The sequence below is a fragment of the Filicampus tigris genome, chromosome 9 (assembly GCF_054856515.1).
Source record: "Filicampus tigris isolate MCC_2025a chromosome 9, RoL_Ftig_1.0, whole genome shotgun sequence".
Classification (NCBI taxonomy): domain Eukaryota; kingdom Metazoa; phylum Chordata; class Actinopteri; order Syngnathiformes; family Syngnathidae; genus Filicampus; species Filicampus tigris.
In genome coordinates, this window is record NC_141225.1 from 22,725,534 (window position 1) to 22,739,485 (window position 13,952).

A 13,952-nucleotide genomic window follows, 5' to 3' on the forward strand; every position below is an offset into this window, starting at 1 on the left:
ATGAAATCAGTCATAATATTGAAGTGTAAGGTCACTTTTCCCTGTAGATTCTGAATGCATCAGCACTCTACCACTCTTTTCACTGTAAAGAAAACCATGTTTATGATAACGGATGGATGGGATTAAAGCAGGGGAAAACGCACCAAGTTCACAAACCGACAAGCGATGACTCTCAAGTCCTTCCTTCGAAAAGCCGCCCTCTAATGTTGCGGAGCATTATGCAATATGCACACACATTTGTCTTGCAGGAGGGCGACTTGTCCTGCCAGTTGAATGACTCTCTGGAGCTTAAAGAAAATTCATTCACTTACAGTTGAAGCTACCTGTCTGCTTCCTGCCTCTCTGAATAGCGATGGATCATTATCGGTGATGGAGAGTATTTTTTTTTTTTTTTTTTTTTTTTTTTTCCTTCTCTGCGGGTTGGCAGGCGCCCTGTTTTCAGTATGTAAACACCCTAACTCAGCGTTTGTGCTGATGGATGGAGCCTCGTTGCAGCAGAAGCATTTTTGACCATCCGTCAGCCAGGCCATTGTTAAAGGCACTCTTCTTGTGTGTGCATGTATGGGTGTTTGGAATGTAACGGGTAGCAAGGCTAATAAAGACCATTATATTCTGAGGTATTTGGGGTTTCGGCCTATTCAATACAAACAAAAAGCTACATCTACTTTGATTAATCGCTGAATTCAGCGGTGAGAGCACATTGTTATTGTCGAGGCTGGACCTCACAGATTGTTCAAATTTAGTCAACTTCTCCGGTTTTCTAAGGCGCACTGATTTATTGCAGAATACTTTCTAGAGGGGAACTTTAACAAGGCTGATTCCATTCTCCTCTCATATAAAATTTCAATGCTACAACGTTGTATTCGTAGCCACAGAGTCACGTGTCAATCAACTCAGCTCCATTTAAGTGAGGTTATTAAAACTTATTCACTGCCAAAAATGTTTTTATGTCTTTTCACAGTACGGACATTCAATCCCAGGAATTTAGTTGTATTTTTTTTCTTTTTTTTTTTTAAAAACCTAAGGGTAAAAGAGGGTCTGAAAATGTGTGGCAGTGAATGAGTTCATGTGATTGTGCGCTTGAAGCAAGGTTGTGTGGAAAATGTTTCATAAATTCTTGTGGAAGAGGAATTCTGATGAAAGTTTCTCTTTTTGATAGGTGTTCAAAATACAGTGAATTTATACCTTTGGGGGGGGAGGAAAAAAGCTCAATATCTCAAAAAGTTCAATATCCATTCCTATCGAGACATCCAGCTCTCGAGATGATAATATTGACCGTGCACTGACTCCTCCATGTCAGCATTGGAATGGAACGGAACCTCTGCGTGCCAATTACTCAGCGTATGATGTCTGCCATGGATGTCTGACTAGACATTAGCACGTTGAGACGGAACCGTCTTAATCTCCTGACTAAGCTTATATACCGTACATATTCCATATTGCATTCCAAGAGGCTGACCTCAGCAGTTCACTTTAAAATACAACGCCCAGGGTCGGCTTCACAAATGTATCATAGGAGTCAGTAGGCGACGGTGTAAAGACAATTTATTCTTATAGTTAACTTTTTCTGGCAAATCATCTTCACTTTTTCCATCTGTAGTTATCTATTTGCTCTGTTTCATCATTTTTCTAAACAATACCAAACAATTCCTTGTAGAGGCTTCAGCAAAGAATCTGGAAAAAAAAAAAAAAGTCTCCCTCTAAGACCTCTTCTCATTTGAAACACTTTCTGTACAAGAGACTAAGTCCACTATGGTGTCTGATAGAGAAAGAAATACAGCAGAAAGTCTGATCACACCTTCTTCAAGTCTTATCTATTTCATGGAGTGTTGGCCAAATCTATGTTCAGTGTCATTTACAGTAAGGTTTGGCCCAACGAAGAGCCTACGTTGGAGTAGTAAACTTTAAAAATATTTAGATCATATTCTCTTTGTTTTCCTAAGATGAGAAAGGCTGCCCACATGCAATTGAATATAAAAATGTGCATTTTGCAAGATGAAACATTGATGGATCCTGGTAAAGGCTTTCAGTGATCCAATTCAACCCTAAATACACACGCCAGTTTAACTGTCTGGTACATTGAACAAAAAAAAAACCAAAAAAAACATTTGCATTAATTGCAGACCAAAATTGGCTCTGGACTCATACAGATATAAATCAAATGGATGATCTAGAATAGATTACATTAGACAGACAGGTGGACGGTCTGCCAGACGGCAAGATAAATAGATGCTTATGGTCCGTATATTTACCAGTGCAGATTACATTTTTTGGGTGAAACATTTTATGCACATTTGCAGGATTGATTCTGCAAGGCTAGCAAAGGTCATTGAATTCTGCTCTGCTCGAAAACAGTCATTTGGGTACCTCTAAATTGGAGATGCCCCAGACTGCAAAGGTGGTCAAGGGCTGTGTCAACAGGATTCACGAGTAATGGCCAACTCCATTTCAAAAGCAGTACAATCTGAACATGCGGTGAGTGATCTTGAGGACAATCTACAAAATATGAACACTTCTGGTCTATGGCCACGTAGTAAGAGTTGGAATAATCACGTTGATATAGGAATAAAAGACGTGCCAAAGAAAAAGAAAGAAAATCCATCCAATGATTAGCTAATCAATGTACATGAGTATGACTTCCACTGCCTGCATGTTCCCTCATATTGTTCATGTCTAGCATACATCATTTGGGTTCACTTCAGAGCCATTTGCGGTTGATGATTGTCATGTATATCTAACATCGATATAATAATTAATCAGTGACCACAGGCGTTGGCTTTATGAATAAACAAAAGCAAAAATGAACTGATGACAAACACGTCACTGCCTCTGGGTAGCTGAGATTTAATCAATATGTCATTGAACCAAAACATATTCATATTCAGTCTGATCATATCACTATGAGTGATGACATCTCCCCCCCCCCCCCCCCCCTCCCTTTTTTTTTTCATTATCACAACAACAAGGAATCAGCAAGGGCTACAGTACCTAGCGTCTTGTTTCTCTTGTGCACATTCAGTGCAGTTCCAGCGGTAGCTCTTATAATGTTTAGCTACGGTACAGCTTTTGAAGGAAGGCTAGTCAGAGAGACTTGAGGAAATACAGCATGCTTGCCTCAATTTTTTATGTCAACCGTCCTGGTGACATATTGCCGTATTGCAATATACCACACAACTAATAAAGAGGAATTGCAATAAATACAGCTAGCCTTCATGTGCTTTCAGCTACAGTTCCCTAGCATAACACTCTCCCTTTCAACTCAAATGACTAGTTTTGTGAGACCGGTCTCCAGACCATTTTTTTTTCTGGTCTCGCTCTCGATACTCTCTTGTCTCGATAATGTCTTGGTCTCAGTCGGTGTGGTCTTGACTACATCGCAAAACAAAAGGCAATCCGGATCAAGCTAAGCACACGCGACAACTGAAGACTGCGACGGTTTACTGCTCCATACTACTATACTATTAAATCCACAGTTGTTGTTTTTTTTTTTTCCATCAATATTGAATGACTTTTTAGCCTTAGCGAAGCGGTTAGCCACCATGTATGACGCTCTCAAGGCACTTACATTCATTGACGAGTCAGTTTTGAAGTCTGCATTGATTGCGCATGTTGTGGGGAGCGGGCTTCCTTCCGGCGTGGGAAGCACTTGTCGCCGTAAATCCATATTTCAAGTTGGTCGTCCGGTATTGCCTGTGAAATGTACCCTTCTTTTGCTTCTTGGGCATAGACTCTTGTGTTGAATTCTCACAGGGCCTTTTCCCCATTGCAAAGAAACTTTCCAAATACGTCAGTTTGTTTTACTCATTTGCTAGCTTGCGCATATAATATTAGCGTTACACGACAGGGACAACTTGGCATGCATTAAGAGTCAATCATAGATGGATGTAATGGAGAGAATCCAGTCACTTTTCAAAATAATATGTTTTTCAGCCTCGAATTATAAATAAACGGGAAGTACTGTATGCTTTTTTTTTTTCTTTCATCGGTGCAGCCCGGTAGCGGTCCGCGGCGCCGGTGGTCGGGGACCCCTGCTTTAAGCTCTGATGCATCTGTCCTTCAATGCCAGAGTGCCGCACGTTATTTAATGTCCCTAATGGTATGAGTTCCCCCCCCTCTGCCGATGTGAGCGCGAGCTCTTTGTCTAACTAAATCTCAGCTATCTCTCTCTTCCTCATTGCATTGAACAAGGCTTTGTCTCTGTTTGTTTTCCGCTGACATTGAACGGCCCATCTCTCAACCTCAATTAAGCATGTCTAACTACCCGAGCTCACTTTTTCCTCCTTTAATTAAAACATTTGTTGCGCTGGCAGGTTGGAATGGCCTCGGCAAAGCAGAGGCGTACGTCACTTGGAGGATTATGAGAATCTAACTCGGGACAAGGAAAGGTGCTTAACGATGGAATTACTGTTGAAATGAGTTTTTAATCACGCTGTTAGTGTTGAGGAAATGCGCAGCCCAAAGACAAAGACCATTCAGATTGCCGCCAAGAGGGATAAGACTGCAACCGGGAAACTAAGTGGACATCCTATTTTATATTAGGCTGCATCTCCAAGTAGGCTATAAATTTAAGCGTGACAACCCAGCTGATGATTATGGAACGGGTATTACCAGAATAATATACTTAACTGTGAAGACTACTTGATGTTTTATGTATTAATATTTTAGAGGCAAGCTCCTTCTAGCTTCTGCATTGAACCATAAGTCTAATCCAATTTCATCTAATGCGTCCATGGCTGCCTGACAACAAATACAACTCCAATTTTAGCCTCACTAAAATAGTGATGTAGCTTGCTTGATGAGATGTGTGTCATAGATAAGTGCACTGCCTCCCACTCGTTCCTTTTTGCGTTTTAGACAGGAATCCTCATCGTCGTTACAGGCTTGCAATAAGGGTAATGGAACAGAGTCGACCGAGTTTTGGGGTTACCGTGACCCAGTAGGAGTAATAAGAGAAGATGCTGATTCTGTGGAAGGCGCTATGTGAAATCGAATTGAGCCCTGTAGACCCGGCACTCCTTCACAGTTGTTGTGAGGCTTTACCTTTTTTTGCATTTTCCATCTGCTAAATCTCAGTGAGCTAAATCACTCCCTGTGCCGTGGAAAAAAGAAAAAGGCTCCATTAAGTAAAAGAAAAAGCCCTTTAATTCGAGCAAAATGTGCGTCCCTCTCTATTCAGCAGTTGCATCACTCCAAACTGAAAACAATTCCGCTAGCTGGCTGGATGTTTTGTTTTTGTAATATTCGCATTTCAAGACTTGTCTCATTTTAATTCAGGAAGAGAGAAGCTGAGAGTGGAGCCCGGCGATTGTGATTGTAATTCCCCACAGAATTTTTATTATTTCAGATAACATCTTTAATTCCATTTTGAATAGGTTTATATGTCTAGCATAAAATACTCCTTTGTGACTTTAATTATTGCTGGGCGATAAGAGGTGCTGTGGGAAGAGAGCAGGTTGCAAAAAAAGAAGTAAGTCATTTGTAAAGATGGCCACAAATGATGGAGCACCGTGTCTTATCGCCCGGGACATCGTTTCCTGTAGCTTTCGTTGGTTTGGATTTATCTTGTAATCTATTCAAAAGAGACAATGAACCACAGCATCTAGTATGAGCCCAACACAGAGGCTTGTTATGGGCAAGATTAAGAGTAATATAAATTACCCTGCTGAATTGGCTGTCGCCACCACGCAGCAAATCTCAATCGTGTAAAATTCATCATTAACTGCATTCACACTTCTCGAGTCTTTCGGCCGGGGGCACTGAAAGCTAAATCTTATAGAGCCAAAAATTTATATATATATGTTTGTCTGGGGTCAAAGGTCCATTTATTGATGTCAGTCAGGCCACATGTGATAATGTCCTTTTTCCATTCAAAACAACAACTAAAATACAGCCAAAAATAAAATTACATTTCCATTTTGATACGAATGAAAGGAAGTAAGTTGCATACAACCTAATGTGAGCCCTGTCATGTTTTTCATTTATGAATGCAAACACAAGAGAACCACAAGAAATAAGAATAAATACATTCGGGATTAGTAAGCACGCTTACAGTACAAGTCTTTCAAGAACACTTGAGATTTTTTTCAACATTTACACAGTTCAAATAGATCTTCCTGTTTTATATTCTTTTTCTGACATACAAAGTGCACCAATTCCGCTGGCTTTGCCGATTTAGCTTTCACGAATGAACACTAATGTCAAACACTTGAATAACACATTTCGGCAATAGCTAATGGCTAATTACAGTATAACAAGGCACTTACGGTATACAATACCGAGCACAACTGATAATATATTCATCAATATATTTTAATTATTTATTGTGTTTTTATTTGCTTGCATTCACTTGTACAAGCTCTTGGATTGTGGTCATCTACTGATAAGATCATATTTGGTGCCATAATGGGACAAATTTGCATTGTTTCTGTCAAAGTTGTAGGGTAGAAGGCCCAAATGCGGGGAGGCAGGAGAAGCAGGGCTTACTGAACAAAACTATTTATTCAGAAAAAAAACTCCAGCATAAAACAAAGTCCTGAAAAATCCAAAACTCAAAGTAACAAAGAAACACTAGGAAACAAAACACAATACTAGGAGAAACAAAAACCAACATGACAGCGACAGCGATCCGACAAGGACCGAACGAAAACAAGGAACTTAAACACAGGAATACTGACGGGTCAACGGGAAACACCTGGACGACACACACAAGGTAGGAGGGAGCTGATTGGCTAACACTACGGGGTGGAATGCATGCAGGTGGACACGATAATCATTGACGAAAAAAAAATCAACACAGACCAAACATGACAGTTTCACCACCAATAGTGAATACAGGAAAAAACATTTTTAAAAAAAAAGCTTGCTCCTATTGTATATGTTTGAATATCTTAATTGAAATGTCATTAGAGAAGACGTTTGTGCAAGAAGCACATTGCACAAAATAAAAAACCTAAACTGCTGTCCGTGCATAAACAACCCAATGTTCCAGTTGTTGTACTCTGACAGCTGTAGACAGGAAGGAGCGGCGAAATCTCTCCTTCACAGAGCGTGTACAAGTCTGTCGTAGTGCTGTCAAGAGTGTCCTGGAGGGGGCGGGGAGGGGAGGGCTTGGGGAGGGAGGGATGTCCGGCATTGACAGCCGAGCCATCCTCCTCCTGTGACTGTCCTCCACTGGGTCAGTTGAGTCCAGGGAGCAAACCAGGACAGAGCCGGCCCTCTTCAGGGGGCTGCGGGGGCATTGGCTCCCCCTGAAATATACCTGGACCCCCCATGTGCCAGACCAGATAATTGACTTTTGGGTATTTTTTTTTTTTTTTGAAGAATTTGGGGATTTGTAAAAAAATAAATTAAAAAAAATACATTTTGTTGTGCAGACCCCCAGAGATATCCTTGCGCCCACCCGACCACCCACCCCCCGGACACGAAAAGAAAAGAAAATCCAGGCTATCCCATTGATTTTGGGCTGGTGACTAGCCAGTATCTTAGTGGTTGGTGCGCCACCGCCTTTATTTGTACCCATGCATCATCACAACAGCTGACAATGAGATTTTTACAGTCTGCTTTTAAACTATTACGGCTGTCTGAATGCAAGTTACAACAGGGGCTCTACGGCAACAGACCTGATTTGTTGGCTTCACCTTTTGACCCCACAGTTTTGTCATTACAACGCTTGCAACTTCTCAAACGCGACTTCGAATGGGGCTTAACTTATCACTGCAAATGAAAGCCTATTTTCCCTATAACCCCCCTTATCAATATCAGTAGTACACAGTGGTGATGTAGCATATACATTCAAATCAGAAAATAAAATGCTAAACGTCAACTTGAACAAAGATTCCTGGGAGCAATTCATTTCCACATCAACATAAATTAAGCCTACACTGAAAAAATGTTTTTGTTGAATTAACTCACTTTTATCCATTGGTTGCATGAAATAAAATCATCTGAATCCCGATGCATTTTTCAACTAGATTATACCTCAACACACACCTTTTTTTTCTCCAGTGTATGAAGCTGATTGAACTAAATACAACAAGCACTCGTGAATCGAAGGAGCACATTTCATTGTCCATCTTAAGAAAATAGTATTTTCGCGTTTGAAACTTGTGTCAGAAATACTTGCAATCGTGCGATGACATCGGTAAGGAAAAGTCCATTCAAATTCATTGTCAGCGGTGCTGTCGTTTCCTATGTTCAAAAAAGAAAGCACCGATACACCTCGCCTTGACCCGATAACGTTTTCCACAAAGGTTAAAGAAAACAAGTCAGTATACCAACGATAGAATATTGATCCTACTCATCTAAAAATACATTATGTTTGTATTTTCTTATTTTTAATTTGACTTTTGTGTGTTATTGAGGTAAAGCGGTGAGCATTGTGAGTGGTGGGGTGGCGATCCTGTTGACACGTTTTAATGGGGAACTTGCCTCAGTAGACACTGTATGTACCCCCCAAACCCCAAAGCACAGAAATGAACCCCCTGCCTGGAGCATTCTATATGAAGCATTCTTTTGAAGAAGACTCTCTGCAAGAAGAGATATTGTATCCTAGTGGGACCGTATGCATTATAAATAATGTCCAAACTCTTTAGAGAGAGCGAGAGAAAGACATCGAAATCCACATATGACACAACAACAAAACCTCACAGCCTGTCTGTGTCCTCGGGGAAATTGTCATGTCAACCATAAAATTACTTGCCATTCGAATTCATATCAGTCACAATTCAACTTTATATCGTGCATTTTAGCGATAGGGCTTTATTCAATTTCTTTGAAGGAAAAACATCTTTCTAAAGCAACTGGGGTAAAAGGTGAATCCCTTCATCTGTTCACATTTGAGGATTTAAAAAAAAAAAAAAAAAATTATTATTTCTTTTCAACTTGACTCACAGTAATAGCAATCGCTTACTTGGTTAATATTGATGGCTTTGTCTGCTGCAACAAACGATCTCTCCACAATTTGCTTTGACATGCCCTTGGTCCTGCAACAAAAGAAACGGAGGTCGGTGTTCAGTCAGTTCCTTGATGACGTAACACCTGCATTAGCCTCTTCATCCTTGCTGACTCTAAAAAATGCCCAATTGTATGCTTAAGGAGTAACTCGCTGAGAAGAAATCTCCGCTAATAGGTAGAAACGTCATGTAAATGTATAAACTTAACACATAGACACAATATGCGGGGTAACGATTCTATTTTCTACACACTGTTTTTCTCTGGTGTACTAACTACAGTCTGTGAACGCAATTCTTAAAAAATGATTCCATCAATCGAACATTTTCCCACATTTACACTTAAAATGTGGGCTACGTATAACCTTGTTGGAGCCCAAATGATTCATACCCCAGGGGTATGAATCATTTCGGGCTTGACTGCAGGCTTATGCCTATTGCAAATAGACTCGATGCTTTCAAGACCGAAATTATTCATACCCCCAGGGTACGAATAATTTTGGGCTTGTCTGCATATATATATTCATATTTTCTCCACAAATAATACATGTAACGGATAAACGGGTGTAGCTGTGGTGAACATTCTGCTACCTGCTCCTAGCATGAGCATTTAAAGCCAAAGTCAACCCAAACATATCTTTTTTTCAAGAATATGTTGTATGCAGGCCCACTAGTTGAAACACGCCATTCTGATAAATATTGCATTTCTGGAATATGAGTTAAGCAGCAAAATCCACCCATTTTTAGCCATCTCTGGGGGGGCGGCCATTTTGTCACTTCTGTCGACTGAAAATGACATCACAACTGCTCAGGGCTCAGGTAACGACCAATCACGGCTGACCTGTTTTCTGAAAGTGAGCCGTGATTGGTTGTTTCCTGAGCCCTGAGCAGTTGTGATGTCATTTTCAGTCGACAGAAGTGACAAAATGGCCGCCCCCCCAGAGATGGCTAAAAATGGGTGGATTCTGCTGCTTAACTCATATTTCATACTAATCATATTGCCTTGTTTCAACTAGAATAGAGCATATTCTTGAGAAAAAATAAGTTTGGGTTTACTTCCACTTTAAGTCAGTGACACTCTGGGAAGGCAAACCGTCACCTCATGAACATCACGTACAGTGTCATTGCATCCACTGCAGCCAAAAAAAAAAACCTCGGGTCTGTCCGATGCCCTGATCCAGTTCTCGGAGCGGATCTCCTCTCGGATCCGACCAGATGTTTTAGGGCTCACTACTGAAATAATAATGAGTTTTCTTGAAGAAATCCCCACAACTTGGGTTAGCCTGTAACCTCATTGTCCCACTTTGCATTCATCGAGAACTTCTAAAAGTGCTCTCTTTATTTTTCTATTGTATTTTCTTTGATAGCTTTTGAGCGGTGCACCAACTGGCACAACTTAACTTCAGAACCGGTGTTTATTTTTAAAAAAAACAACAAAAAAAAAACGAGTATCAGTGTATGTGATGTAAAAAGACGGACAGCTTCGGTCATTGTTTAGCCTGCACATTAGGTTGGCTCAGCCTCAGAGGCCGTTGCGCTTGACTCGTTCCGACACCTCTGCAAATAGTAATTGAGTTCTGTCTTTCTCAGCTCCTTTTTGCCAATCTTTAAACACAGCGATTGCCCAGCCAAATGATTTCACAGATCAACAAGTCACGTCCGGCACATGAAATGAGACACTTTCAAGAATCCTGCGTCTAAACGTTGGGCTGCCCCGCAGAGTAACGCTCCAGTCGTCCAGCATACTGCACTCGTTCGGAAAAAAAGATGCTTTCTGAACATGACTAAAAACGCTGCATTATTTTGCAAAAATAGCCCACAGAGACAAGCTGGCACCAATTTTGATCTTACACAAAAATGGAGTCCAATGAGCACAGCAGCATGAACGCAGCAGGATGCTTGCAAGTCATTGACAACTGCGAGAACTGCCAAGACATGCTTCAAAACATATTTGAGCACCAGAGCCAGCAATACCGTCATTTGGAACAACCCTTGTGAATTTTTCATTGCACTGTTATGTTCACATTCCCACAAACGCAATATTTGTGTGGTGAGACTTTTTTTTTTTTTTCTATCACAGAAAACTCCTTCAAGTGAAACACTTTGAAAAGTGGTCAAACACCCTGACTGTTTGGACAAATCGGATTTGTAATTCATATCTGCACTAAATCCAGTGGTTTAATTTGTTCCTTGACCTCCATAACTTCAAATCTCAAATCATCTTTACCCATTGAAATGAATGGCTGAATGAATCCATAATTAATATTTTGTTCATAAAACATAATTACATAGATAATTAAAGCGTTTATACATCATGATTAATTCATTGCAATTGCTTCAGGTGTGCATGACTTGACCATTACAATACAATCATAAAGACAAAAATGAAGAAGTAAGTGACTCAGTAAAGTGCATATTCGTTTTTTTTTGTCTGGGTGTTATTATTTTTAACACCATATGTGTTCAAATATATGTTGCTCAATGGCGTCTGACACCACAGCTGTCGATGCAATGTGTTAGACCGTCGATGGCGTTTTGCTTTGTGTCAGCATTAAGCTAGCAGAAGGCAAAGATGTGCGTTCTTTTAAATACACGTTATTAGCTTGGTTTTACGTTTAGTTGGATTATATTCCAATCTGCTGCTTGTTGTGATTTTTTTTTTAAAAATCGGCTAAAAAACCACTGTATGAATATTTGTGTTTTTATGACCTTTTCCTATTTTGCCATCAGCTGAAGCTATCCATTACACTAGCATCAGCGTATTCTAAAGATGTGCACATCACACAGTATATATTTATTGTTTTATGCCCAGTACATTTCAAATATTTGAGGTATTTTTTAGTTTTTTTCAAAACTGTGAACGATCCCTTTAACGCCAAAAAGAAAATGCTGATAAAAGAGAAAAGCGCGCACGAGTCTAACAAGCCTGTCCATGGACGGCATGGAGAACAACTGGCGGGAGCTTTATCACTGACCTAATGAATAATGTTTTATTAACAGTAATGTGATAAGGTTACCTTTATCTCAATGAAAACCATCCATCTTCACCCTCTGCTGTGCCGCGTTACGAACACTCATTAAGGCCTGCATAGATTTTGGCCTATCAACCAACGGGGGACCTTCACCGCTCAGGAAGCAATTAAGACAAAGCTACTTTTGAATCTTTAACTTGTATCAAACGGTACATTGCATCATTGGAAATCAGTGAATATTTCATGAATGAAGGGCTATCGGTAGATTCGTGTGGAAAGTCATTTATCATTCGGGAAAAGCAAAATGCTGGAATAAGACAATGTGAAATGTGAGCAGCAAAATGCTGCGTTTTGTGCGCCATATGCCTGGATGGAAAATCAAATCTTTGCTCGCTTTGCATTTACACACACGTGGAAGGGTGATTTCCATCTTTTTTTTTTTAATGTTCTTCTTTTTACATATACCGTACTATTAATATTCCGAACACGACTTGGGAAATAACCAGCATTGTCGCATTGGGTTGTTTCCACATCGTGACCTTTGACTGTCCCAGAAACGATAATCAATGATGCCGAGTTTGAACGAGGCAATCACCTTATTTGTAAATCCTTGCGGCGGCTTTTCAAGGCGGTCATGACGGCTGACAGCCCCGCTGAGCCTTGCGCGGCGCATCCAGCCCGTCTGAATGGCAGCCAGAGGGCTTAGTCTCGGAGGTATATGATGATGGCTCCTCCCTCTCTCCCGCTTCATCTATCAAAGACTTGACACAGGTCGGACAGATTGATCTCTCTTTCACATGAGCCTGGCACCCGTGGAGCTTTGATGAGGCTTGTTTAACAAGCAGCAACCTCACTGCCAATAAAAAGCGCCACCCAACCCCCCCCCCCCCCCCCCCCCCTCACACGAGCACTGCTCGGCGAATATATTAGCCACAAGCTCGGGATTTATAGACCCCGCAGTGGGAATATATGACAACCCTTTACCAATTAATTATTCCAAAACAATTTGATAGAGCTGATTATTAATTCGGGGACACAAGCTGACTTAGAGCAAAGATTGCTCGTAAAGGTTGGCTTTATCATGTTGACATTTTGCTTCAGCCCGCTTTTCTCTCCCACTGTCTGTGTGCGTATTCAAACTTCCCGTCCAACAGGTTTTACCTGCCGCACGCGGTGGACGAGCACAAATGACCTTTCTACCTCTCGTCTTCCTCGACCTCCTTTTTTTTCCATTTTCCCCTTTTTCCTCCTTCGGACTCAATTTGAACGATTACAGTGCCCACGCGAACATATTGTTTGCGCGCACACTGTTGACAAGTGTTTTCGGGCCGGTGTGCCATGCATGGAGGCACACGCAAATGAAAGGTCAGGCCCATCAAACTCCATCTCTTCTTCGAACTGCAGAGACACCAGACTAATTCTGCTCTTTGCACAAACAACAGAGTCGCAGGCAAAGAACAATTCCACTCGTTGCATCACTCTCAGCGTATTAGAGAAGGTCAAGTCCTCGGTTTGTTCCTCGAGCGGTTAAATGCGCGGAAACGAGCAAATGATTTTTTTAAAATTCTTTTTTTTTATCAGTCAACATTTTTCTTTCTCTTCTTTAGGTGTGTGCGCGTGTGTGTTTTAGCTTCAATGCATGCATCCCTCAGTACGCATTCTGATTTGGATTTCCCCGTTTTGTTGTTGTTCCCATTCTAAAAAAAAAAAAAAGTGCTCAACGTTAACTTTAAGCTAACTGTATTTCCCGACTACAATTTTTCACGAAGCTTGGAACCGTTATTTACTCGGGTAAAATCTTGGAATTAGTGTGGAGAAACAATTTTTAATAGCTTTCTTTGATCCTTGAATACGACAGCATTCTTTTCCCGTAAGATACGACAGGCGTCCAAGTAATAGGGCATTTGAATTTCGCTTTGCAAAGTGTGCAAAATATTTGGGATTTCTCCAACGAGCCGTCGAGCAACTTTTTCAAGTAAACCTATATAAAAGTCCGTCTTTGCGCCATTGACTCTCCGCTAAGCTTGCCTGT

The 13,952-nt window shown here is 40.8% G+C and overlaps 1 protein-coding gene across 3 annotated transcripts in view; it reads right to left on the bottom strand.

The window, feature by feature from the left end:
- Positions 1-13,952, bottom strand: part of cdh4 (cadherin 4, type 1, R-cadherin (retinal)) — a 230,048-nt gene that overhangs the window by 177,380 nt on the left and 38,716 nt on the right. For 2 of the 3 annotated variants that reach the window (XM_086040754.1, XM_086040753.1), the window contains exon 2: positions 8,909-8,981. In XM_086040754.1, coding sequence (XP_085896880.1) covers positions 8,909-8,981 — 73 coding nt within the window. Of the gene's footprint in view, positions 1-8,908; positions 8,982-12,515; positions 12,682-13,952 lie in introns of all 3 variants that reach the window. The other variant, XM_086040755.1, reaches the window with a different exon arrangement.